This window comes from Plectropomus leopardus, chromosome 17, assembly GCF_026936395.1.
Source record: "Plectropomus leopardus strain MGB_pleo_1.0 chromosome 17, ASM2693639v1, whole genome shotgun sequence".
NCBI classification, from domain to species: domain Eukaryota; kingdom Metazoa; phylum Chordata; class Actinopteri; order Perciformes; family Serranidae; genus Plectropomus; species Plectropomus leopardus.
This window is the reverse complement of record NC_142192.1, coordinates 28,043,543-28,071,490: the sequence shown is the minus strand read 5'-3', so window position 1 is coordinate 28,071,490 and position 27,948 is coordinate 28,043,543. Positions and strand designations below refer to the sequence as shown.

Genomic DNA, 27,948 nt, shown 5'->3' with positions numbered 1-27,948 from the left:
GCTTTGCTCTGGGGTGATGCATTTTTATGGGTTTCTAATTTCTGACAAGGTGATGAAAGATAAAATATAAACGTGAAGAGTAAAGATTTCTCCCAATTTTAAGCTTCACTGTGAAATGTCTTTAATAAGAGGAGTTTGACATTTCAGGGTATGCTTATTCACTTTCCTGCCATGAGTTAGATGAGAACATCGATACCACTCTTATATCCAGAAGGGTATTGATTTTCTCATCTAACGCTTGGCAAGAAAGAAAATAAGTGCATTTAACAAACATCCAAATGATACCTTTAATATAAATCTGATTTTTAACATTTTCATTAGTCAGAAAATAAAATGATAGCAGTTAAGGTGCCAGTAAAGTGATCACTCTTCCACTCTCAAATGTCCTTTTGGGGAGTAAACGTGGATACGTCCTGCACAGCAGGAGGCGAGACAGAACAAGACAGATAGGACTTTTTTTCCGTTAACACTACAGTCTGAGCAGGCGGGTATATTTTGAGATAAGGGTCAATGAACTCAAAAAGAACCGAAAGACTTGATGTACTGATGATGGATGCATGACATTATGAATACACGTGCTGCTTCTGCTTTTAAATTATTATTTAACAGTAAATAAAGACCTAACCTGCTTCACAGGAACCAGTGAAGGGAAACAAGGAAACTGTCGATGGTCACCCAGCTGTGTGTCACTGCAGTGTGTGCAGGTGAACGGTAGTTGCCCCCCCAAACAAGTTTGCCTTTATTTTCATTGTCTTCTGTCTCAATCGCTGGTTATGTGGTGGTTTAGTTTTCCCACTGTGATCTGTAGCCTACAGTCAGTTAGCTTTCTAACTGTCCTTATCTTTTTAACCTGTTTTTGCCTCTGAGTGAGGTTCATATCCTGGATATACCCTTCAAACAGACCCTTCTGTCTGCTTCTCTCTGATATTGCTTTTTCCAAAAATGTGATAATATTTCTTCAGGGAGTGCAGTTAGTTACAGTGTGGGCTTCATGCAAGCTCTGACTGCTGACTGCTAAAACGTAAAGTGTACAAGTGCCAGCACTGTGTACCGATGAGTAGCAGCCTACCTTGAGCACCGTTTTGTTTTTTTTTTGTCAAAAAATTGTCAATATACAATATGGCTAATGCACCATAATGAAAGTGCAAAGCGAGGTCAAAGGAGCAGTGTGTAGGGATAAGTACATCAAGACAGCAGTATTATTGCTTTTGGGGGGTTTGCAGTAAAAAAAATTAACAAGGAAGAAAAATTACGCAACCTTTGCTTTATTTTCATAAATAAAGCAAAGAAATTACCATTCAGCAATAGCATTGTTTTGAGCGAATCACTTCTATAGACTATAACATACCTGAAGTGGGTAGGGTAACAGGATATGAACCATGAGCTAGGTGGTCAAAAATGGTGTCTGTGCGTGATGCACTTTCACTAGATGTTTTGAGAGATTGCTCTCTCTGTAATAATTCTGCACAGATGCCTGTTTTTACTGGGTTTCGGTATCCATCCCTACAGTGTGTAAGATTTGGTGGCGTCTAGCGATGAGCTTTTCATTGCAAGCAACGTAGTAACCCTCCACTCACCTTCAGGGAACAATTAGGAGAGACAAAAGGCCGGTATTTGGTTTGTCCGTTCTCGGCTACTGTAGAAACATGGCGGTGCAACATGGCGGACGAGGACCCACTCCGTATGAAGGGCTCATTCTAAGGAAACACAATGATTTTAGGTCTCAGGTGATTATGAATACATAAAAATGAAGATTATATACACTTTCTACCCCTAAATCCTTCACACTGGACCTTAAACTGATTACAGCTGCATTTGTTCTTTTCTCTCAGATCAAACTTTTAAATTACTTTTATCCATTAAAGTTTCTTGCAAAGACTTGAATGAGTAGATGAACACTGGTCGACTTAATTCAGGAATTATTCAGAAATCTAAGGCATCAGCTGGTTGGCTTAGCATGAAGACAGAAAAGGGGATTTGCATGAATTAATGTGATGAAGTAACACATGTTATTTTGTGAGCTTTCAGGGCGATGGTAGGTAGATCATTTTAACTTTGGACTATTTTCCAGTTTTCAGTCTTTGTGCTAAGCTAAGCTAACTGGCTGTTCCTGTAGCTTTATATTTATCCAACAGAAACTAGTGGCATCTTCGAACCAAACTCTCAAAAATAAAGCAAAAAAGCTTATTTCCCAAATTGTCAAACTATTCATGTAAAGATAGACAATACAAACTTGGCCAAAACAACAATATGCTAATGCAATGTCGGTAAAGTCAGTTTGAAAATGACTATAGTTCACAGAGTGTGTCGCTCATACTAAGTGTTGTTACGAAGAAACTTCCTGCATGCATTATAGCCACAATCTAAATGACTTTTTCACATTATGATTATTTCATTCAAGGCTGGATTACCCAATATAAATGCTCCTCTAACCTTGACATAGATTGTGAATTATTCCCCCCACAACCTCTTACCCAAGAGAGTCATTAAAGCAACTGTTTCAGGCAGAAAATCTAATTCATGAAATATACAGTCATCTTCCTTCTCATTTGAATACAGTTGACTGATTGGTTTACAGCTGAGTAACGGCTCAAGCAAGCAGACAGAATGTGAATTACTGTCGCCATGTTAATGACTCAAAGTCTGAGCGATGAAGAAGAAGAAGCAGAGAGAGCAATTAACCCAGAGAAATTAGCAAACGTGGAGGCATCAAGAGACTGTAATGGCTCTTAGATGGCAGCAATGACTGCGCAGTAAAGCCTAAAAGATGAGAGAGCCGTCAGAAAACTTCAAAGCCAGTGTGTCGGTGTGCGTGTGAATGCCTGCTGTTGTTTGATCTGCTAAAGCTAATACGCACCAGCCGGAAAATTAATTTATGGAGGGAATTACTGTTTAATGGCCGGAGTTTATGATGTGATGATGAGCTTTCAGTTATTGTACTTGATTTTGTAGATCTTCAGGAAACGGGTGAGAAAGCTATTTGCGCTAAATGTTTTCAGAATTCATTAGTGTGAAATTTCAGTGGGTTCATATGCTGGTGAAACTTCAACATCTGGGACTCTGAAATCAACTCATTTTTTAAATTCACACACACTCAAAGTGTGCCTAATTACACAAATGTTCAGAAGTATTTAGCTCGCAATTTAATACTTTCAACAATCAGCAGACATATTTTTATTGCTAGGGATGTTCCACTCAGTAAGATGGGCTGAGGCTGACGTTTGAAGCTGACAATAACTGGCAAGGAGTTTCCCTAAACCAACAGACCATATAGGTCCACTGTACATGATGTGATATATGACTGTATGATTTTAGGATCATCTCTGCATCTTGTTGAGATAAGAAACGATGAAACTCGACCTCAAAGCACATGAACACAACAACGTCGGAAGAACGACGTCTTAATTTAGAAACTACGACCTTTCAGCGTCACATGGATGCAGCTTTAACACGGAGGTGGCTGACAGCAGCTAACAGTGCTAACTCCATCGACAGCAATGACAGAGTTAACCCTGTTAACTCGGGAGGAACTGGAGGTTGGACGCTAAGCTTCCATGATGACACCACTTTGATATAAGTTGTAACCGCTGCATGAGTGCAAGGTGGCAGCAATGAGGTAGCCAGTGGGATACATCACATGCACTAACATGGATGCAGCGCTGGACCAGCTTACCGAAATAAACCACAGACAAACTCAGATTACTTCACACACACAGAGATAGTGTGACTTCATTCTCTGTTGAGCGTTACTTCACATCTCTTTAAAGAGCAACCTGTGGTCTGCTGCTGTTATAATGCTCTGAGTGTCACATACAGAACCTTTCAACAGGTTTAACGATTACAAAATTCACTTTTATAGTTGCCTATAGTTGAGGCTGATGTGGATGTCATTAGTTTAGCAGGTATTTGATCAAAGACCAAATATTGGGAAAAATTCTAAGTTAGATCTGATGATGGCACGAGACAAAAAATTAAAGGTCAAAGTTGTTTCAGTTCATCCTGTGGGGAACATGAATATCTGTAATTTATGGCAAGATTTTCACAGCCAAGACCCCAGAAGTAAATGTTTGCAATGCATCTTTCTGCAACCCAGGGATATGTTACTTTTGTACATGTCATACGTATGACGTAGCTCAGATGCATGAATTTCTCATCAGCAGAAGAGGGATACAGGATGGTATGACAGAAGCAGCAGACAGCAGCACAGCGCTGTTTGAGCAGATATTTTTTAAATGAGAGGTAAGGACATTTACAGCCATGTTTCTCACAACCAAATTGGGTATTTAATGCCAAAACATGTTTTCCCAAACCTCACTGACTGTTTTTGGTGCTCAAACCTAAAAACATGTTGACATCATTTTGAGCCGATCAGGTCTTTGACTTGGACGTTAGTGAGACAATCCACACTTTGAACTTACTGACAAAAAAACAAACAAGATGTGAGGCCTGACTTTGCATCTAGAAAACACCCTGATACAGTCTACATGTAATTGAAAGTTTGATGCACAAACATGTTTTTGATCATTTTTAATTGCAACACTTAACTTAACTTGTAACTTCTGACAATAAAAACTTTGCGTCTAATTGCTGCTGACAGTTTTGATCCGGTTTTCTAATTTTCCCTGGAATGATTTATGCTCATTATTTTCTTTAATCTCTGTTTTTCTTTTCATAATTACTCCCACTGTTTGTACATGATGACACTTCAGTGTAATATAAACTTTAAACAAATCTGACTTGAAGGCCTTACCAGACGAGGAGCGACTGCTGCTCCCAAATGCACTTCCTAAACTCTGACACAGGGGGGTAGTGTTACCACAGACGGCTGCTGAGAAGATGCACCAACACACACAAACACACAGAGACACACACATGTGAGCACACACACGGTCAATAATGTTGTGTGTGGGTCCATTATGGTGCCTGACAGTGCGTCACCCTTGTCCTCCTTTCTTTACTCAAATTGCTGCTGCAGAAGAGAAAAAGCTGTTTATCAACTTGGGAATATGTGCATGTTGGGAGTGTGTGTGAATGTGTGTGTGGGAGTGTTTGTATGTGCGTGGGATGCTTACCGGGCTATGAATAAGTGTGTGCATGCGTGACTGCTGTATGTGTGGGTAAGTGGAGTGCGTGTGAGTTAAATGCTGCTAAATGTGTGAACAAGTGTGTTGTAGGGGTGGTACAGGTGGTAGGGTGAGTAGTTGTGAGTTTACGAGATTGAATGATTTTGTGTGAGTATTTGAATGTCAACATGGTGGATTTTGAGGGTGTGTGTGTGTATGTGCGTGTGTGTTATGGCATCTGAGAGGTTTCTGTGCCGAACGATTTCACATGTTTTGCCTGCTGAGACAGACAGCACTAATCTACCTGGATTTGTCAGAGAGAAAAAGAATAACAGCCTCCCAGAGAGTGATTACCGTCTCTCTCACACACACACACACACACACACACACACACACACACACACACACACACACACACACACAGAGACAGAATTCTTGGCACCCACTGAATTAAATGATAAATTACAACAGGATTAAAAGCGTTTGACACACACATTCTCTCTGTGTTTGGCTTGTCTGAATTCAATTTGAGTTTGAACAGCTTCCTAAAATTTTGCATGCGCACACACACAGTCTCACGCACATGCACACACTTATGACAGCTGTGATTCCCTGACATTCAAACAAAAGCAAGACGCACACCTGAGAGATGTTACTACATGTCAGACATGCTGTTTTTTGAAATGGAGATTCACACTGGGACTAACTGTTTTCTCTCCTACCAAAAAAAATAGAGACTGAAGTCCAAATCAGTCCACAATCCATCACCGATTCTACCCGTTAAATCACCAAGAAGAGATGTAACGTCAGGAAGGTTTTTTAAACCTTTAGATAAAGACTGCGTCCTCCTCAACCCGGGGACTTCTCAGCTGTAGCCTGCAGCGATAGCATCGCTGCTGAGGGGCAGCTGTTGTTCTGACTGCAGCATTTTCTTTCTCATTTCTCTTGTCAGTGTCGAAAAAAAGAAAATGTCAGCCACCAAGCGCAAACGTCTCAGCTGATAGCATTTCTAATAGGTTACGAAGCCTGTGAGGACAGAACGTGACAATAAACAGCTTTTATGAATCTCTTTTTGAGTAACAAACACGACATGGCGGGCTCTGAAAAAGTGGCTGTGCTCACTTAAACTTATGCAACTACTGACTATATTTTTGAACGATCACTTCTCTAATTAAAAAATAAAAGTAGTGAATTATAGGACATAAATCTAAGGCTAGAAGTGCAAAAGACAAACAAAAGAGCAGTCTCCTCCTTGTTGAAATCTCAGCCCTGCTGTCCTCTCTTCGATGAGTTTTTTTCATCTTTTCCTTGGTGTTTAACTAAATACGTGCAAAACTATGAAATTCCCATCAGTCTCATCTGCACTTTGTGTTGGTGCTAATAATCACGTTAGCACAACAACACTCTTAACTAAGATGGTGTGCAACCATAAACATCATATCAGCTAAACATGGGGCCAGTCCTACATTCCTATGTTCCCTAGCTCTATGTAGACCGAATTGCAATGTTTATATACAAAGACCTCAAGGTGGAAAACCTTCACATCACATACATAAAATCCAACAGCGCTGAGCAAACACTGTCTCAATTGCTTTGTTTTTAAACACCTAAAAAAGGACCACCAAAAATCTGTATCAGTTTAAGTGTACGCAATATTAAGAATATTTTCACCACATTGGTGGTGCTATTAGTATAACCAAATATTGACATGTACATGTCTCTGGGCCTGGACACTTCATGGCAAACATGGTTGCTTTATGCTTCCAACGCCCACATGGTGTGACAAAAAGTAAAGCTTTTGATAACTTTTCATGTCCATGGCCTTTAGATGGTACTCAGAGAATTTGAAGTCAATCAGATGAAATTTGTAGGAAGAGTTGGACAAAGAACGACCCCTGGAAATGGACAAAAAACACATTCAATTAAAAAGGGCAGACTCTCTGATGGGTTTGGGGCATGGGCCCAGGGGGCTTTTTTATAAGTCTCCTTGTGTTACAAGTTACCCAAGATTTGTAGCTCTATGTAAAACGGTCCATTTCACAGGCTGCTTCCTCAAAATTTTCAAGGGGCCGCTACAGAGTCCTAGTGGCACACCAAAGTTAAAAAAAAATCATATCAGATATCACATTTTAGCACTTCTGATGTAGGTGTCAAGCTTTTGATAACTTTTGGTGTCAAAGGTCTTAAGATGGTGAATACAAAATTTAATAGGATGAAATGTCTAGGAGGAGTTTGAAAAAGATGGACCACAGGAAATGGCCAAGAATGGACCCAAATATCACATTCAATTCAAAATGACTGACTTCCTGTTGGGTTTAGGGCATGGCTCCAAGAGACTGTTTCGTAAATGCCTCCAAAGTTTCGTAGCTCTAGGTGAAACCTGCTATGGCAGCTGCTTTGTTTAAAATTAGTCAACGCTACAGAAACATTTCAATTTCTGCTTTTTTCAAAGCACTTTGTAAACTCTGGTTTTAAAAGGTTCTATATAAATTAAGTTATTTTTATTATACTGCAATATCTTCTGAAATGGTTATCTTACTGTTAAGTTCTCATACTGTTGCCACTCAAGTCTAAAGTCAGGTTGGAGTCTAAGAGCTCCAGCAATTAAGTATTGCCCCAAAAGGTTAGAGTTAACTGGATAATATTTGTGAAATATTAACCTGGAACTGGTCAAATTTGAGCCAAACTCAACAAAGTGTGTTGACAGGATATTAAACTGGAGAACACAGGATCGTGAGAACATAGATACGCTCCCCGAAACATCAGCACGTTGATATTTGTAGACCATGTAAAGCACTGCTGTGTGAATTACCTCAAGGCTATATTTTTGCCATAACGATCTAGCAATGCAGATTCAGTTTTATAATAAGCAACTGCATTAAATTGTGGGTCATTCACCTTCATCTATGTGCCAGGAGCAAAATATCCTCTACTATAGATGAGAGTTGTCATCGTCTGAAAATGTCAAGTTACAACAAATAAGAACTAACATGTAATTCACTCAAACTAAAACAAAAACAGGAGCCTTATCCTAAAACACAGTGTTGAATTGACAAGGTTCAGGAAATATGCAACGCCTCCACTGCTTGATCTGACACAATCTCACAGAAGAAATCAGATTCATTGTTGCTGAAATGTTACTGTAAAGCAGTTTGCATTTTTAAAAAGGCAGCCAAAAGCCTTGGATTTAACCACAACTCCCAAATCCAAAAAGCCTGGAAACAATATTCCACAGATGGTTTGGTGTCATGATTATCTGCTCAGCACTGCCTGCACGTTTTCTCCATTTCATGTTAACGAAGAGAATAATTACTGAGTTTACTGATAGAGCAACAAGGCATGCACAGATCAAAGTGACACAGTGCATTTTACATACGCCCACTGCCAGAGTACAAGGCACAGCCTGCTGCATTTATACCCTGAACTTTGAATCAGGACAGATCATTACAGATTGAATAACTAATGTCTTCCCACATTTTAAATGGTAGTTTGAATTTCACATTAACACAGGACGCCTTTCTATAGACATGCAGACTAACAAATGCCTCTAGCCAACGCTCCCTGCTAATGCTTTCGACAAATTCATTCAACTGCACCGACAGCCCTGCATTAGTAAAAAAACGCAATATATAAGGTTTGTGGAAAGATTTGTACCTTTGACACCAACATTTTAAAAATGAGTTCAGTTAGTGAATCTATGGATGAGGAGTGCATGTTGCTGCTGACACTTTTTAACAAGCAAATATGTGGATTACAGAAGTGTCCAATAACAGCAGCATTCACACGGCATTTCACAGTCATATTTTGGGAGATTTTCCTTTTACTAGATCTTTGGAAAACTGGATCATTAACCCAGGATATTTCTTCAGACAGTGGTCCTCAGTTTTTGGGGTTTTTTGACCGGTAAAGCCTTTTGAAAAGGTGTCAAAAATCTTTTAAAATGTCAAGTGTGGCCACTGGTTTCCTACCATTCAGCTAAAACTGCGGTTTTGAGTGCTTCACTGAGTAGAAAAGTATTTTTTTACAGATTAAATATCTTTTCAGCAATTTCTAACAACTGACTGGAATCACACTTTAAAATCAGTTCACTTTTATATGGTTGGTTTTTAAAAAGGAATTCTCTTCAATAGCTTGTTTTTCAATCATGTATGACTTTTTTCAGATGATTCAGATGACAGGCCAACAGTAATGTACGAATTGAAAATAAAAGAAAGTGCTATAAAGGGCTCTGATGGGACTGCACACAGCAGGTATCAAATTCCTATTTGGATTTAATTGATACAAAATGACGAAAAGTGATTTTACCACCCCATATTTGAGTGATTTGCCTGGTTACAAATGACCTTGTCCTCCAAATGTCTGACTAAATGTGGAACCAGATGAAGGCGTACGAGCATCTCAAGCCTGGGGCTTCAACAGGGGGTTTGAGACCCCTAGGGGGTCCTCAGAGTAACTGCAAGGTGGCTGCCAAATTACTGTTAAATAACTTGATTTTTTTTTTTTCAAAATTTAAAATAGGTCAGAAAATAAAAATGAACATAAATCCAACATATTAAGAAAAATCTGCCTATTTGTGTAAAAACAAATAAATCAATTTATGATTGTGCAGTCATGTGATCTAACTGACGCCAGATCAATCAATAATGGTGAGGTGAACCAGTCAGGCAACAGTTAAGCACTACTGTCTTATCATCATAATCATATTGGCCAATCACATTGGATTATTTTTAGTAACGAGGTCGTGATCTCTGCAGAGAGACACTGCTGTCGAGTTTTTATAAATGTACTTTTTTGGTGTTAAGAGCACCACAAGCCAAGTGCCATCTAGTATTATTACAGTCAAGAGAGGGCAGGCATCTCTATGGTCTATATCTTCAACACTCAGCAACTCACACCAAAACCATCTAGACTGATAAAAAGCACAGCAGTTAAGAGGAAAAATATGTATTTTTGATTTGGGGGTCAATTGCCCCTTTAACCACTTGAAACCTGGATTGATATCAGTTTTCTCATGCTGCGCTTAGACGCAAGCTATTTGACCCTTTGAAACCTGAGAAAATTGGTTTAATTTCTTTTGAAAACATGGGAAAAAAGGCAATGACCAACTGGGCAAGAAATGTCCCACAAATTGCAAAAAATTAGTAAAAATTAACAAGAAAATTAGTTTTCAAAAGGAGGGGAGGATAATTAGAACCCCCAAAATAGGGGAAATTACCCGAAAAAAAACTCTAATTAAAATAACAACAACATTTTTGTCAGCACTTTTTGGATTTTTTTTTTTTTTGCTTATTTGATTGATTTTCTTGTAGCTTTTTTATAAATAATTTTATGCTTCTTTTTGGCCATGTCTTGTTGAACTGCTTGTTGCCTTCTCCCCATGTTTTTGACAGAAATCAAACCAATGTGCTTCGGTTGTTAGGGGTTTACCTAATGTTATTCTGCTCCTCCAGACTTAAAACGGACGTTTTTGATCCACGTCTGCTGCCATTTTTCTGAGTTTTTTTTTTTTTTTTAAGTTCTCCCCTTCATGTACTACTATTTTTGGACTCAAAAATTGGATTGGATCAACTGGAACAGCCGTAAACAGCACAAATTATTTGTGCTGTGTTGGTAGTCCTTGCCTCCAGATGCCCTCAATCAGGACAGCGTGCCGATGTATGACGTCATATGCAAAGAAGCTATTATCAGTTTTTAACTTAAATGACCTCAGGCATTCTGTTTTGCAGGTCTCATTATATTTCCTCCACCACATCAGTCTGCCTATCACTCTAACAACAAATATCAATCTCCTACTGAGATCAAAGATTTGGTTTGTAGACCTTCGTCATTTCTTAAATCAAACATGAAACATCTATTACCTGATTATTTTTCCCGTGGATCCCTGAGAGAATAACTGTCACAGAATTATCTTGAATCTGTACCTGTTCCAGATGATAAGCCAGAATAAAACAGGCTTTTTCAATCACTTATGGAGAGCCGTGGATTCTCATTTTCTCTGGGGCCATTTTTCTCAACGGGGGCTCCAACACAACAGGGGGCGGTTTCCTCCTCCTACTCCACGCCATTTTTCTCTCTCATCACATCTCTCCCACTCACTATCGACGAGCTCATTGATTCAGCAGCCCGCTTTCCCTCAGTCTATCTACTCTCTCAATCTGTCCGAGTCTACCTCTCTACCTGCTTACACTAATCCCTCTATCTTGCAATTTCTTTCCCCTTCTCACGTCTCACTCAATCACACTCTTCTCACTTTCTCTCCTCATCTCGGCCATTGTTTCTCTTACTCCATTTCCTTTCTCTTAAATCCACCCCTCAGTCATTGCTTCGGGAATCACAGGACTAAGTGGTTTCATTACTGCGAGTAATTGCAGGCTCATATTGGTAATCAAGGGGCCGGTCGCTACAAAGCACAGACTGCATCTAATGCAAGTTAATCCACAAAAAGTAAATCTCATTCAAGATTAATCAAAGTTATAAAGTACAATGATTTTGTTTGTGAAGTACAGCAAGTCTATTGGGCCCACCACTGTATTAAAAAGATGAAACCACACCTATACTCCAACATAATGCGCATCAGGAGGCTGACGAGCTCAGTGGTGGCAGGTGCGGATAACCATCCGAAACACTCTGGTAAAACAAATGACAATCAACAATTCAATAAGTTACACAGAAAAAGTACATTGGAATAGAAAAACTGTGAGGTCAAGGCCACAGTGCAAAACATCAAACTTGTCTCAAATGATAAAAACATCATATCCAGATTCTTTATATCAAAATTCATCTTTATATCAAAATACTTTATGTTAAAATCCATCATCAGTCCACATCACCAATAATCAAAGTTTTATTAAATTAAGGTTAAGGGAGAAGTAATCTCCAATACATACGAAAAAGACACCTAAACAACAGATTCAGTTCAAATAAGGAAAATGTTCAGATTGTCCTTTTTTCCTTTGTTGAATCTGATGATCTGGTGATTTAACTACCCTACTTTAACTTGTCCAAACACTGTATTGACAGCAAAAAACGTGCCAAAAATTAGATTTGTAGCAACCTTGATCTCTGCTTTAAGTCAGTAACTTGCCATATATAAAAAAACAAACAAACAAAACAAAACAACTAACAGCACATGAGCAGGTAAACACACTAACAAATATCGATTTCACACCACTGTGGCTACAAAGTACACCTGAACAGTATGTAGTATTTCATACCTTCATATAATTTCACCAAGGTATACAGTTTATAATGGCATAATTGTGTGAAGGTATTTTTTGGGAAGAGCACCATCTTGTGAGGATCAGGCCGTGTCATCTGTGCCCGCTTTGGTCGCCAAACAACAGAATTTGGCCAAACAAGATAAACATGGATCCCTGTGACATGGCAGCCCGAGGCTGGATTACGGACCTCCACCCACAAACCTGGACACTGTTTAGACTGAGGCGATACATTTCGGTAACATTTCGGTCCAAATTCAACACAATTATCAGTCACGATATGCAACTAAAAAAAGGTTCGCTGAAACAATAATGATGCAGGAAGCAGCTGCATAGAGCCATGCTGGAATGGGTTGTCAGTGCATATTGTTCAGCAGAATATTTAATAATTTTTGTTAAAACTGCATCCTCAAACACTTCAGGAACTAAATGTGTTTATGGGAATGGTGAAATTAAATATATAGCTGGGTGAAAGCAGAAACCCCTTTTGGGAGATAACGAGATATGTCTTTATAATATCCGATTTTCTTGGAATTAAATAAAGAACAGGACGGATAAACAGAATATGCAGAGTCAGAGTGAGACAGCTATTTATGTTTGCTAATAATTATTATTTTTGAAGATCAAAGTCTAGTCTGCTATGAATTCTTTGGAACTATGATTAAATTCTAATTATGTGTGCCTTAATTTTGGTTAAAAAACAGGTTTTTTTTCCATATTTAATATCAAACAGACAATATGAGCTGTTCTGTTTATTGCGTTTATCCATGGTATTGTTAAAAAAGTGTACGATTGTATGTGCGTGGAACCCAGGAAGAACTGCCAAAGCTTATGCTGGTGTTAATGGGGATCCAAATCAAGACCGAAAAATGAATGTAAAAAGTTTTTGTGTTTCAATCTGTGGCGTAAAATTATGGAATACTTTAATGAAGCAACGTTCAAACATGAAACAATTTGAAGAGATGTACAAGGATATTTGAAAAGATGTACAAGTATATGACTTTCATGAGTTAAACGGGCAAATAAGGGGTTTGACAGTCACCGGGTGTTTACAGGTGTTTTCAGGGTTTATTGTACAATTATTTATTTTGTACTATTTTGTAGTATTATTTCTTTTTTTCTGTAAATAACTGTGTAAATACATTTACATATTAGTTATATAGTTTATATATAGTTAAATATAGTTTAAGAAAATTCAATCTAATATATATATATATATATATATATATATATATTTTTTTTTTTTTAATTAATAACCTATAGAGAAGGAGTGGGATTTAATAAGTTTGCACTTCTTCCAACTCCTTTTCAGATATCTCTGTATGTCTGTGTATATTTTTATGTTCATTCTATCCTTTCTATTTTTTTTTTTTTTTTTCCCGAAATATATATTTGAAATATATTTTAACTAGATTAAATTCAACAGTACAGGACTTTCTTCATGCTTCATTCACTCAAATTTCCCTCTATCTCACTCCTCCTCCTTCTTCCAATCAGCTGATTTTTGGTATTCACTCTTCCAGTTAAACCAATAAAACTTTGCCATGACGTCTACCAGCCGATAAAACTGTCAAACTTTGAATCTGTTCTCTTCTCTGCTGCTGTCAGACGTCATTTTAGGCCAAATCTTCGATCCCTCCTCCACCTCATTCACCTCCACTCATCATATCCAGTGTCCAGGTCGAGCTCATCAAAAGCCCATCTGCTTCATCTCATCACCGCCACCATCAGCACCTGCAGACTCCACGGGTGGCGGCTCCCTATTCTCCTACATCTTCACCAGCCCCCTTTAAATCACGATTGATGATACTTGATGATGATGATGATGTGAACTCTATCTTTAAAAAAGTCAGCCGCCAAAGAATCCACATGTGAGAATTAAACAGAATTCACTGCACGCTGAGTTTTTAACTTTAGAGATTTTTCGCCCCTGAAGGACAGCAAATCACACGGCCGTGTCACGTTTCCAAACACCCGCAGCCCGCCCTGTTCTCTGTGAGTTAACAGAGAGCCGAAGGCCTCAGCTGCTGTACTTGACTTATTCACATCCAGCGTGTGCAACAGGTGTTAGTCAGTGCTCAACGTGGGAAAAAAATCAGTGCTGGTGTTTCTGACAAATATAGCTACGGCTCAGAGTGGCGTGCAAACCCGATGTGCTCATTTCAATGCTCCTAACAGGGTACCTGCACATTTTCAAGGGAAAACTTTTCCATGACTTTCCAAAGATCCATAATAAATTTTCCATTTTGGAAAAGCATGCGCTCATTTTTTCAGGTAGGAAATATCTTTCAGAATGAAATACGATTAAAAGCATGGACATGGTAAGACCTTTACAGCCTGATTTTGTCGCGGTGTTGGATAAATGACCTTAATATGTTGTTTTGTTTTTACTGCAATTCTATTGTTCTCTTAAGTCTCCTCCTGAAATATTTTACTGAACCTTAACATGTACACTTTGTCCTCCGAAATTGTACAAAGTTCTTAAATTTGAGAAAATCCAAACAGTAGGGGAAATGTAACTGTCTGTCTTGCTGTTTTTTCTGTGCCATAAACTGCTGTCCAGAAAAACAAAATAAAATAAAAATCAAAAAGTATGGGCATGAACTCTCCAGTCCACATTGAGCACAGGTGTCAGTTGAGGTTTGTAACGTGATGTAACGGGATGCAACTGAATTACGTTGCATTGTTGTGATCAAAATGTTTCTTTGGATCCTGAGTTTCATCGTCTTCCCTTCATCTCAGTTCAAACTTTGCCTTTAAATTCAGCTCTCCAACAGTCAGTCTAATTTTTCAATACTTGGGCAAATCATCCCTCAGACATTCGTCAAAAATCAAACCTGAAATACCGCCTGAGATTTCGGTTTGACGGATGCCTGATGCCATCGGATTGGAGAACATAAATAAGGTAATGTGCAGCCTCTCCACTGTAACTGTGGCCCTGTGGTTTCATCATCCATGCCGTTCAACATTTAATATGATCGTCCATCACATGACAGGACGGCCTCGGACTGATTTGAATCAAACCGCTCCTGACGCCCGACCCTCTCCTCGCTCACTTAATATCTTTGTCAAAAGCAAGAGCCCAGCAGGGACCAGGACCAACTTAGCGATATGGTTAATTAGCCACAAAAGTGAACAAATGCTCGCTGACAATGAGCGTGTCTCATCTCATCAGATCTGACAGGCCTGAGCTAAAGAGCCGAAGCTGCAGCACGAGCTTAAAATAAAGTGCACACCTGCTACCACAGAACAGGACTCTAAGTCTCACAGATTGTCAGTTGCATCAGCACTTTCACAGTTACAGGGGGATGTTTCTCTTGTAAAAACTCCTCTGTCTTTAACGTCTGCACCACAACACAGAAGAGGGTCACGTAGATTTAACAGAATTTTTCTGTTTATCAAAATAATCCTTATTCTGGTGCCGCCGAAGAGCACTCAACGTCCTCAAAATCTGCTGCACTCACTGATAATTCAGAGCATGAAAGTGAAATACAAAACATTATCCTAAAGAGCAGAGAGAGAGCACTTCATACAGACAACAGCCGAACCTCTTCACTGTACCAGGCAGTTTTAACAACATCACACTGTTAGTCCTCCCAAATTTAAATACGTATCTCCTGTATTCGTACATTCAGGTCTGCAGACATATGGAAATACTTTCATTTGTGTATCTAAAAAATGTAAAGTATATGATGTTACTTCAGGCTAAAGATGCCGGTTTAGCCCATTTTTTTTTTCTTTCATGTGGATCTGTGTATGTTGTTGTGCATTTGTATCTTACTCATTTTATCTTACTGTCTTTTATCTGCATTCTTTAATTTTATTAGGTAAAGCACTTTGAGTTGCACTTGCTGTGTTATCAATATTATTATTATTATCAGTATTATTATTATCATTATTATTATTATTATTATTATTATTATTATTATTATTATTATTATTATTATTATCATTGTCTTATCGTCTCAAACCTGAAGAAAAATCTTTCCTTGTCCTGCTTTCTGATGCTTTTCACAAGTATTTAAACCTTTGAACCCTGAGAAAATTGGTGTTATTTCATTGAAATAGGGGAAAAAAGGTGAAGAGCAACTTGGTAAGGCATATTCCACATATTGCAAGTTAACAAATAAGTTAAATTAGATTTTTTTTTTTTTTTTTTAAGCCAGGGTAAAATGTTTAGTGAAATAAATAAATAAATTAAAAGCTGGGGGAAATAATTTTTGTATTATCAAAATTACATATTTTAAATTATGTTACAGAATTATCATGTTTTTTAAAGCATGTTTTCTGGGTCATGTTTGCCCTTTTTTTTTAAAAAAAAACTTTATTCATTTATTTATTACTCATTTTCAGGTAATTTTCTTGTAATTTTTGTAATATTTTGGTATGTTTGGGGTCATGTCTTGATTTTTTAAAGAACTTTTTACAGGTCTTGTTCAACTACTTTACTTTTTTTTCCTTTCCTTTCCTTTCTTTTTTTTAAATGTTATTTATTTAAACTCATTTTCGGGTAAATTTCTTGTGCTTTTTATTTACTTCTTGCTGTTGCAAGGGTCATTTCTTCTTTCTTTTTTTTGCTTTTCATGTCATTTGAGCAAAATTGCTCGTGTTTCAAATGGATAAGGGCAGACATCTGAGTGTTTTTGACCATGGCTTTTTTTTTTGTTTGTTTTAAACCACAAACGGAAAAACTGAAATACAGTGGGTTTTTAACCTAAAAAAAAGGCTCAAATACTGACCGATTTTCTGTTTTTGTTGGCAGAATCAAGAGTCCCAATTTTGTTTTTTTGCAAATTTTGTTTCTCATTTTTTGGCTTTGAATGAAAAGCTGGGGCCTCCCCTGAGTGGATCGCAGGTCCCGGGCAGGCCCCTCTGCCAGTGTTAATGTAGAAACTGTCTTAAAATATTTCATTTCCACTAAGAATGAAATAAATGTAAAACAAGCAATCAAAAAACGGTAGACAGAATCATACAAAACAACAAAAAATAGAAATAGCTACAGGAAAACAATATGGTATGAAGCAGAAATTATAATTAAAACATTTACACTGCACTAAGACAATATCTGAAATACGGCATCTGAATAGCCATAACGATGGAAACATTTACTGACCTTTCAAACATTTTAACTTCAGTCCACTTGTAGAAAACGTTTGCGGAAGTGGTCACCTGTTGAACGTCATCTACAGCCGCCACCTGAGTCACCTGTCACATATAAACACAACCGTCACTACTCACGGAGATACTTTGCTCATTTTCGACCAGTTTTTATCACAACAGGTTGGACAGTGTGTGGAAATGACCGGTGTAAATTTACCGCGAAGTAAACAGCGTCCAAACCGGCTCCTGTGTCGCCATTTTTAACTTCCGCGTTGCCGTTTTCCCTCCAAAACGGAAACGAAGGCTTTGTTCGAAACGGCGTACTGTACGGCATACTACTACTTCATTATGCAGTATCCACTAAATACTATATACTGCGTTCGGCAGTAGTATGCAGTATGCCTGTTCAGCTCGATCCGTTTTGCAGTATGCTGAGCCAAGCATGGCTGCTTTCCGGTTTTTTAAAGCGGAAGCAAACAAAACCGCAACCCCAAATAAAACAAGTGATAAATACAGAGACATGATCGCTCACCTGTCAGGTGAATAACACCTTTGTAATGACCGGAAGTGACCACCTGCACCGCCGTTATGTTTGCATTACTGCTGAATTGCTCCTTTTTAAATTTTCTGTGTGTATCTTGTTCACGTGAAAGCCCAGGCTCGTGACGACGCTTACCTTCCGTTGCGTAGAGCGCGCGCACATGATAGCTGCACCTGCAGCCGCGACCTGCGCTCGTGTCCACGATGCCGCTCTTTTGCTGTGTGTCATCCTGGTTTTCGCTCGTCCTTTCCCGTCACTCTCTAACTGCACTATAATAAAGGCATAAAAGCCAAACAAATAATCTTTAGAAAATAAAGAATAGATTCGCTCATGTCTCCTGTATAACTGTACTCTTGTTAACAGACATTGGTGTGTGGTTTACTTGATAAAAGTAATGCAAAATGACCTTGAAAGATAAAAATCTGATGTAGATAAGGCCTAATTAATAAAGTATAAATCTAGGGCATGCTAAGGACCCCATCTGGTGGCTGAAGTATTTCTGGCATACTGTGGATTTCGCTTTTGTTTGCATACTGCATACTACTACATTTTGACCAAATCAGTACATACTGCTAGTGTAATAGAGGGTTTCTGACACAGCCAAAGAGTAAGACTGATCAAGAGAGTGATCCGCCCCTCTCTTTCTCTCTTAAAAAAACAAAACAACACAAAAAAATCCTATCAAACTAGAAAACTGAGCAGTGCTGCTAACATACAAATGAAAGCTTGTTACTGTGATACCTTTTTCTCACCCGGCATGTCTCCGGAAATATATTTTTCTCAATTGGGAAGAAGAGTATGTGTGAACAGGAAGTGGACACCATTCTGTTTCTTGTGTAGTGAAAACTGAGGCTCAAAAAGTCAGACCAAACTGCAGTATAAAGCAACATTTTGTTACCCAATTGCCTATCTCTTGTATATAATGTCTTCAAACACAAATTAGCAGACTGTTTAACTGTTAAATATATATATATATATATATATATATATATATATGTATAACTTGCCTTTGGTAATATGCACTGATAAAGCAAAGCAAATTCCTTGGATGTGAAAACCTTGGTAAAAACCGATCACAGATTAGACTGGCTTCTTCCCCTAACTATGTGGCTTTGTTCAGTTTAACATCAGTAAAAGGCTATTTATTTGTTTATTTCCTGAACCCTGTCACCTTCAGGTAACTTGCAAAAGCAGGTTGTGCCCTGCGGGACAAAGTTCTACGAGAAAGTAAGAATCAAAATTTTAAAGACATTTTATGGCTTTAAATTCTAAAATTTAAAATTAAGACCCTGATTGAAACAAATTTTTTTTTTTTTTTTTTAGAAATCCTCACAAACAGAATCCTCTCACTCTAGACTACCTAAATTAACTTTTTACCTGAAGATATTTGCAAATGTTTTGGACTCAGCAGGTCTCCATCATGCTGCTCTGCTGTCTCTTCAGGTTCACTCTTGATTCTGGGGATCTGACAGAAATAATAACCACTGAGACCTCCCGTCCTTTTGGTTTACATTTTATTTGACAAGACAATGATCTGTAAAACATGTACAATAGGTTTCCCAAAAAGCATACAAAATGATAATCGATCTGTGATCTAAACAAAATAAATGAAAGAAAATCGACAAACACTGACAAAAATATGACTACATCTCCAGTGTGTGTGTGTGTGTGTGTGTGTTTTGTTTTAGCATTGCCATCATCGATGTCAAACCCCTCATGTGTTTGTGTGTTTCCCCCTTTCATCATCCGTTCCACTGTCAGACAAGAAGTGTGAGAATTGAAAAGCTAAAAATAACATAAAGAAGGCACGTCTGGCTCCGTGATGAAAAGTGGTGATGACAATGGATGAAAGAGAGAGAACGGAGAGAGGGGGGAGAAAGAAAGAGGCGAACGAGGGAGAGGACCGGATTCAGACTGAACAGCGTTATTGAGGACATTCACAGCTTGTGTTTCTGGCACTGAACCCATAACGGGGGGAGCAAAGCACCTTGGCCGAAATGCAACGCTGCAACTCTCGCAGACGGACGGACCGGCGGCCTTGATCTAACACCTAATCCATCCGAAATCACCACAGCTCCCCCACATCTCCCTCTAACTATATAACTGACTCATGCTTTTTGGGCAAGCAGCGCCTGTAAACTGACTCGGAGCTAATATTTCTTTGCAATTTCCGTTTTAGTTGGCAGCTTCATGACTTCATTCGTGGCCATATCGAGATTTTAATTCAAGATACCTCCGAATGAAGCAGCTCTATTAAACATAAGGCTCTGGGAAAAACTGAATGATCCCCCCAAATGAAACAGCAGAGCTGAAACGCAATACTGAACGCTTGCTGAGTCATTGGACTCTGATTTAATGGGTCCCAATGATTGTCCTTTTCCTTTATGCTCAATTTATCAACAGCAGCCTGCTGGCAAACACATTAAACACATTAATCCACAGAAAACTAAATATTCATTCATTTAAGGAAATTAAATTTCAGACAAAAGAGCAAAACTGAAACATTTAATTCTCCTTTATGAGTTTTTTGTTCTGTGGCAGGGCTGTAAAACACATGATTGTCTGGCACTGCACTGTAGTATGAGTGAGTCACAGAGCCGTGCACTTGTCATGGTGGTCGGACTCTTCTTGTAAAACTTTTTTTATATATATATTTTTTATGTAGCATGCAGACATTCCCTTTAATAAAGAAAATCAAAAAAGACACAACAAGCAGATGTCCAAAATCAACGTTTACATCATTAACATATTGTAGAAGTCCCTATTTATCCTGCATCTGTCCTGAATTTTTACTGCAGATTCAGTCTGAGCTGAATATAATAGATGGGGAACCATCGACTGTAAATAAAGATGGATGATGCTTCTCTACTTTCTCCTGTTGTACAAAAATGAAGCCAAAACAGGCACGCCGCCAGGATTTCTTTTCTCCCGGTGCTACGGAGGGGCCGGACCAATATGTGGATGTGCTAAGAAAATAGGATCTTTCTCACATTGTGGTTCAACTTTTTCTATCTCCAACGAGTCTGAGTCATCATCTTTCATATTGGCCGCCTCAGAGACGGCATCTGATTCTGGATTTTCATTTTCTACCCGCGCTTGCAGACACACTATGGGCCAAGCTGATATATGCGACAACGAATGTTGAATTTAGGCGCTCTGTGGAAAATCAGGAGTTTGGATTTTCAATTGGGAGGTCGTTCCAAATTGTGGTTAAGCCGCCCTTAGCCCCGGTGTAACCTGTAACGTCATCCGTCTTTATAACAGTCTATGATGGGAACCGAATCACGCAACTAATCAACCAATTTCCAGCCAAAACTCATTTATGTAACGATAAATCAAAAACTGTATCAAGCGAGTTGCAGTATGTCAGTTAGCATGCAGCAAAGTGGTACTTCTGTAATAACTCCAAATATATAAACAACAAAAAAAAGCCTCTCCACCAAAGTTAGCAACGATTAAATATAAAGAGATGATTGTCATACGTCCTTAAAACCAAAATATTGCATTTTGTGCCGACCTCGCAGAAAGTGAAAGCAGAGATGAGAAATTTCTTGTGTAAATCTCTTCAGTATAATTTTAATATCTTATTTCTATAAATCTAGTTTTATATCTCCATCTGCCAGAGCTATCATTTTTTTATATTAAACTGTGTATCCGCCACCTGACTGTGTGCTTTTGTTGGTGATTTGAACCGGCGCGGTTAGCTACATCCTGTTGTCCGACTGTCCACTTTAATCCCCAGGACGATTTTGGTGCTTTAAGGTCTTAAGAAAGAGCTCAAGATTAGAGAGGAGAGGAAGGACTGCGTCTCTGTGGTCACGAGAGATGACGATTCCACGCTGACTGCATTTTTGGATCAGCGCTTAAGACAAAAACAGGAATACTGCCGAGCCGCCACGCAAAAAAAGAAAGAGTAAAAAACTCCCGCTCTCTCAACTGAAATTGTGCTCGTGGTGTGCATGAATGTGAAATTAAGATGAAGAAAAATTAAAATGTTTCTGACATTCAAAAATGTTTGTACAAATGGAGAAGATCATTCCGCAAACAGCCTTGGGAAAGTGTTTCAACAAGCCACCGATCATGCCATGCAGAGTAATATGAACAAGGAGTAAAATCCACACCGTTTCATTTTTTTTCTTATATATTCAAATAAAACATTTTAGTAGTAAGTGACGACCTCAATGTACCCGTGAAAAGTAAAATAGCAATATACACTTTTTTTAAACCGCTCAATTTGACATTTAACAAACTTCCATCCCCCTGTACAGAGGCACTGATAACACCTACACTTGTTTTTTTTATGTGTACACATTTCACCAACAATATATTATTCATCAATATTATCAATAATATTTACACTGTTTGTTCATCATTTGGTACCATCTGACATCTATGATGACCAATTTTTGATTCAGCCAGGCATAGTTGATGCTCACTTCTTTTTTTTTTGCTTTAAAGTGGACAATCGGCTAAAATGCAAAAAGCATATTTTCCACATGTGAAATGTTCTGCACATATCAGAGTGTGTGACCATTTTAAAGTGATAAAATGGCTGTAATGGCAGTATTTTTCCAATACATGCTGAGCATTTCCACATTCTGAAAATACATTCCTTAAAATGTCATCTCAGCCTTATTAGTGTGATTTATTAGAGGAGGACTGAATACAAACATTGGTGCTTTTGTGTGTGTGAGCGTGTGTGTGTGTGTTTGTGTGTGTGGGAACCCTGTGGTATGTGTGTGCTTTGCTGTAAACCGAGTTTTGTCTCCCCAACACACAGCCTTACCAACACTTGCAATTATAAATCATGGAATCTTAATCATGTAATGTTGCCAGGTTACGGAGCTTCAAAACTATGTCACTTCCCCTTCGTTAACGCTAACGAGCAGCCCGGTGCTCCGCGGACAGATGAGGCCTTTTGACAACATAATCAAGTGGAATGTTTCTTTACTGGACTGTAGTCTGGGCAAGAGTGGGAGAGGCTGCTTTTTTGAGTTATTGTAGGAATCGATAAATAACTGAAATACTCTCAAACATCTTGAATGATTAATTAAAGCTGAGTCGAGAGCCAGATGATCAGGCTTTGGATTTCCTGGGACCAAATTCAGCTGGTATGTAATTCAAACCCAACAAACCGTGGAGGAGGAGAACTTTGAAAGGATTTCAAATATCGTTTTTTTTTTTTTTTTTACTTTCTCTGTCTGCAACAGGATGTTTTATCTTCACTTAGAGAGAGAAAAATCTGTTCAAATCACTTTCCACGGCTGTAAACAGAAGAGCCCAGGACTGGCAGCTTCACATAAAAACAATCATTTCAGCATGGGGACGCTGTATGTTCATGGCACAAAATGTTGCATATACTGAATCCACTGGAAATGTTGTCTTGCTGATTTTTTTTTGTTTTGTTATTTTGGTGGAAATTTTGATTTGCAAGCAGTGCACAGGCAGAGTGTTAATTAGCTGAGGGGAGTGTTCCAGTTCACCTACATTGCAACACCTCTCAAGCATGTAATTAACATTATTGTAAAAGCCCGCCTCATCATATGCACATATGATTTCAATGGCTACATGGCTTGTCTGATATCATTAACTACTGTGTGTGTGTGTGTGCATCGTAAATTGATATTTTGTACTTTATCTTACCAGATATCTGCATTGTAATCATGATTAAAATTGAGTTTGACACTTGAAACACTTAAAAAATGAGAAAAAAAAAAGCTTGTCACCTCCACCGACATTCATAACTGTCATAAACCCTCTAAATGTGACTGGCAATGAAAAATAAAAACGTCATCATACGTAGGTTAAAATTTCTGCAAAGTACAATCGAAGATATTTCTTGTGTGGACACCAGTGTGTGCTCGCCTTTGCTTCTCATGCAAATTTAGGTGATCTGGAAATTGCCCATATACGCCCGTGATGTGGTGCTGTGGTTGCCACGGCTACACGTACATGGCGGGAGATACGAAGCTCTCGCCGCGAGAGATGTTGGCGGCTGGCGGCTCGTGATTGGAGGAATCGTTGACGTGGTGGCTGTCGCCGGCGTGGTCTTTGAGCTCGTTGATTTTGTCGTATTTGGCCGGGTCGTCCAGGACTGGGGGGGCGCCGCCGTTCAGGGCTCCGGTGGTCTCGTCATCCAGGTTCTGCAAGAAGTCAGACGTGTTCATAGGGAACACAAACTATGTTACATTAAAGGTAATTAATGTAAATCATTCAATTTGAGTGTGCATATTATGCACCCCACATTTAACTCGCATACACCACAATGCAATGCGGTCGTGTTTTTCTGGGGGGAAAAATTCCAACGTAGTGTCCGAAATCTCGTTCGCTGTTCCCTATACAGCACACTATTTAATACACACTACATAGTGAATAGTGAGGGAGTGAATGAGGGAACAGTTTCGAATGCAGCTTTAGAAAGTTTTAGTAACTGTGAAGGAATTTTTGCATCATAAAGAAATGTCATCATTGTCAATCATCATTGCCCTTTGCACTTTGCATGTCTTATGTTAAGAGCAGAGATGTCTATGGTTAACTTAACTAGTTATTTAATTTGTTAATTGCTAAAAAAAAAAAAGATAATAATGCAGAAAATGTTGATTCTCCTTGGTAACACACACTTTGTCTGACTGTAATGATAAAGATCTGAATGACGAGCAGCAGACACCGTTTAAATCTGAGATTATTTTTCTGTGCTTTAAGTTTTCGTCTCTGCTCATGCACATGTGCAGCATGCCAAAGGCTTCTCAGATATCAGATTTGTACTGTAATTAAATTAAGCCCTTTGTATTCAAGAAAAAATGACTTAAGCTCATTGAAATGATTTGATTTGTCATCCAAATGAAGATTGGCGAGAGTTTTTCCCACACCAGTAATTATATAGAGCTTAGTATCAATATAATATGATTGATTGGTACAAAGTACACACACCATGACGTCCCTACAACACAGTACGTCGCTGTCCAAACAGATCCGCAGCCCACTGCGACAGAATGTGGCTCATATGTGTCAGGGAGGAAAAGAAAAAACATGCTTTTGTGTTTGTGTTGTGTTAGTTACCGTGACAGGCTCTCCCCCTGTGGGCTCGTAGTAAACCTCTCCTGGGCTGAGAGGTGCTGTCTCTGTGGCCGTGGGAGGCTCTGATGGCTTGTTCAGCTACATGCACAGAAACCACATCAACACAGGGAAGACAACAAAACAGAAAACAATATAATGTAATGCAGCCGAGAAGAGAGGAGTTCAAAACAATGAATGAAAATAAGTTCATGTTCACAAGAGCTGCAGACTCGAGCCACAAATAGAGAACTTGTAACCTCTAATAACAATAAATAACACTACCAATCAGAAATATGCTGCTGAATTCATGAGCAACATAAGATGCCCTCGCTCATTAGTTTGTCACTCGGTGTGGTATGACCTGTGGCTAATGTGAGGAAACTTTAACGAGCTATGAAACATTGCGTTAACAGGTAAATTCACTCATTTTTCTCAGCCTGTGCACGTGTTTAACTTCATTTAAGACGACAAATACAAACATTAAGTGTTAATCACTGACCCCACAATATGATATTATAGGGCTGGGCGATATGGCCTCAAATCAATATCACGATATATTGAGCAGTTCACCTCGATAACTTTAAATGGACGATAACCCTGCGCCCCCTGTGCAAAAAAAAAGTTTGGCCATAGATGGGGCTGTGGCAGTTACATTCATAGTATGACTCCCCTGGACCTATTTATTGCAATTATTTTGCCACTTTAAAGGACTGTAAAACCACACTGTCTGAAAATAAATGAAGAAAATACAAATTAAGTGCTTTTAGCTGTTTGATTTAGCTGATAAGCACAGACAGCTGATAAGCACAGATTACTTGAAATGTAAACGATAACTTAAATTTCCTGCAAACACAAAGTATTAAAAATACAATCTCTAATAAACAAATTCTAAATATGGATATTACAAAGAGCTTACTCCAAAATGGCCACATTCAAGTTGTCAAGTAATCAGGTTCTCTACAATGAGAGAAACAAGTTGCATCCCTTGTAAACTAAAAGCAAATGCTTTGGTTATAGGCTGCTGCCTGGTGGTGGAAGCACTTGTTGCTGGTCCTGATCGCTTCTCGCTTCTCGCTTTTTTTATGTCTTCGAATTGAATAACGTGGTTGTACTGCAGGTGGTGGAAGAGGTTGGATGTGTTACTGTGACTTGTCGCCACAGTATTTTGGCACAGTTTACATTTCACATTTTTTTGGTCGACATCGTCCTTGCTGAACCCAAAATACTGCCAAACGATTGATGAAGCATTTCTTTTTGGAACAAGCTGCTCACCTTCTCCCTCGACCACATCAACTTCGTCTACTTCAGCCGCCACAGCAGCCGCTGCAACTTTCAAACCGTCCTCCATCTCCTCACCTCTCTTTCCCTGTTTGTTACAGACTGGGTGGGGCGGAGTCACGTCTCCGACGTAGTACAGCGTCTTAAAGGGACATGAGAACATAGCCTACCTACACGTAACCAAAACCAATTTTCATTTTCTTTTTTTTAAACACCGAATATACCGACATGGGCAAAATGACGTCGGTTATCGTCGTAAATTTCGGTATCGATAAATTTTCGGTTTATTGCCCAGGCCTATGATATTATCACGATACTTATACTGTAAGTCCCGTGTTTGAGAATTAGGGGGACATTCTGGCAGAAATGGAAAAAAATGTAATGTTTTCTTTAGTGTATAATCATCTGAAATTAAGAATTGTTGTGGTTTTTTATTACGGTGGAATGAGTATGTTTTTATCTACACAGGGAACAGGCCCTTGTTTCTAGGATGTTAGGAAATTTCTATAATTATAGGACGTTTCTAGGATTTTGGGACATCATTTGGATTTTAGGACATTTCTAAGATTTTGGGACATTTCTGGGATTTCAGGACGTTTCTGGGATTTTAGGACATTTCTAGGATTTAAAGACATTTCTACAATGTTATGACATCTTAGGGATTTCAGGACATTTCTGGGATTTTAGGACTTTGCTGGGATTTTAGGAGGTTTCAAGGATTTTATGACATTTTCCTGATTTTGGGACCTTTCAAGTATTTTAGAAAATGTTTCATATTTTAGCACATTTCTCAAATTTTAGTTTGTTTCTAGGATTTTAGGACATTCCTCAGGAAGTTTGTAGGGTTTTAGGACATTTCTTGGAATTTCTTGGATTTTAGGATGTTTGTGGGATTTTAAAGTTTCTAGGAATTTGGGACATTTCTCAGATTTCAGAGCGTTTCTAGGACTTTATGACATTGTTTAAACTTTAGGATGTTTCTCATATTTTAAGGCATGTTTAGGACTTTACAACATTTCTCAAATTTTAGGGTATTTAAGGATGGACATTAGAAGCTCAGCTAGGACCTCTGGGTGTACTGAAGATCCTCTACTGGCACATTTTAAATGTTTTTTATGCAGTCTGGCACCTTGTGAATACTAAAAGTACAAAAACCATTCCCAGTATGAATAACTTTACTTAGTCTACGGGCCATAAGTTGAGTATCGCTGGTCTAGAGGCTTTTTTTAGAGACGATAGAGGGCCGATAGAGGTAATGCTTGATTTTGATCACGTTCCACAGATGGTGCACTCTAAGACATCACGCAGACGTCTAATAAACTTTCACTGTTGAACCTGGTGAACCCCATTTCAGCTGGGCATTAACGGGCGTTTAGACATCTTTTATACATCTAATCAACATAAAATTGCAGAGTTTTAGTCTCATTACATAATGTGTTACGAGCACAACAAAATGTGATCGAATGATGGAATAAAATGAGGAGGAGAAGGAGGAGGAGAGGAGTACTCTAATGGAGCTCTTTACAAACCAAGCTAATTATTTCGGCACACATAAGCCAACTCAGATCTCCAATCAATAGCCATTAGCCCCATTATGACTGCCCAAATGGACTGCGGCTGTGTATCTGTGTGTGTGGGTGTGTGTGCAATGTAATCGTGGTGACAATAAAGATTGATTTGACTTTGTGTTGAC

General features: G+C 38.6%; 1 protein-coding gene and 1 long non-coding RNA gene across 3 annotated transcripts in view; both read right to left on the bottom strand.

The window, feature by feature from the left end:
• LOC148186683 (uncharacterized) overlaps positions 1-18,050 on the bottom strand; it is a 34,244-nt gene extending 16,194 nt beyond the window's left edge. For both annotated transcript variants that reach the window (XR_015779499.1, XR_015779500.1), the window contains exons 1-3: positions 17,913-18,050; positions 17,394-17,485; positions 1,578-1,697 (exon numbers count right to left, since the gene is read on the bottom strand). This is a non-coding gene — a long non-coding RNA (uncharacterized LOC148186683). The remainder of the gene's footprint in view (positions 1-1,577; positions 1,698-17,393; positions 17,486-17,912) is intronic.
• Positions 18,051-19,418: 1,368 nt separating this feature from the next.
• pvrl2l (PVR cell adhesion molecule related 2 like) overlaps positions 19,419-27,948 on the bottom strand; it is a 384,643-nt gene continuing 376,113 nt past the window's right edge. The window contains exons 9-10 of the mRNA XM_088090247.1: positions 24,981-25,076; positions 19,419-24,064 (exon numbers count right to left, since the gene is read on the bottom strand). Coding sequence (XP_087946373.1) covers positions 23,864-24,064; positions 24,981-25,076 — 297 coding nt within the window. The 3' untranslated portion in view covers positions 19,419-23,863. The remainder of the gene's footprint in view (positions 24,065-24,980; positions 25,077-27,948) is intronic.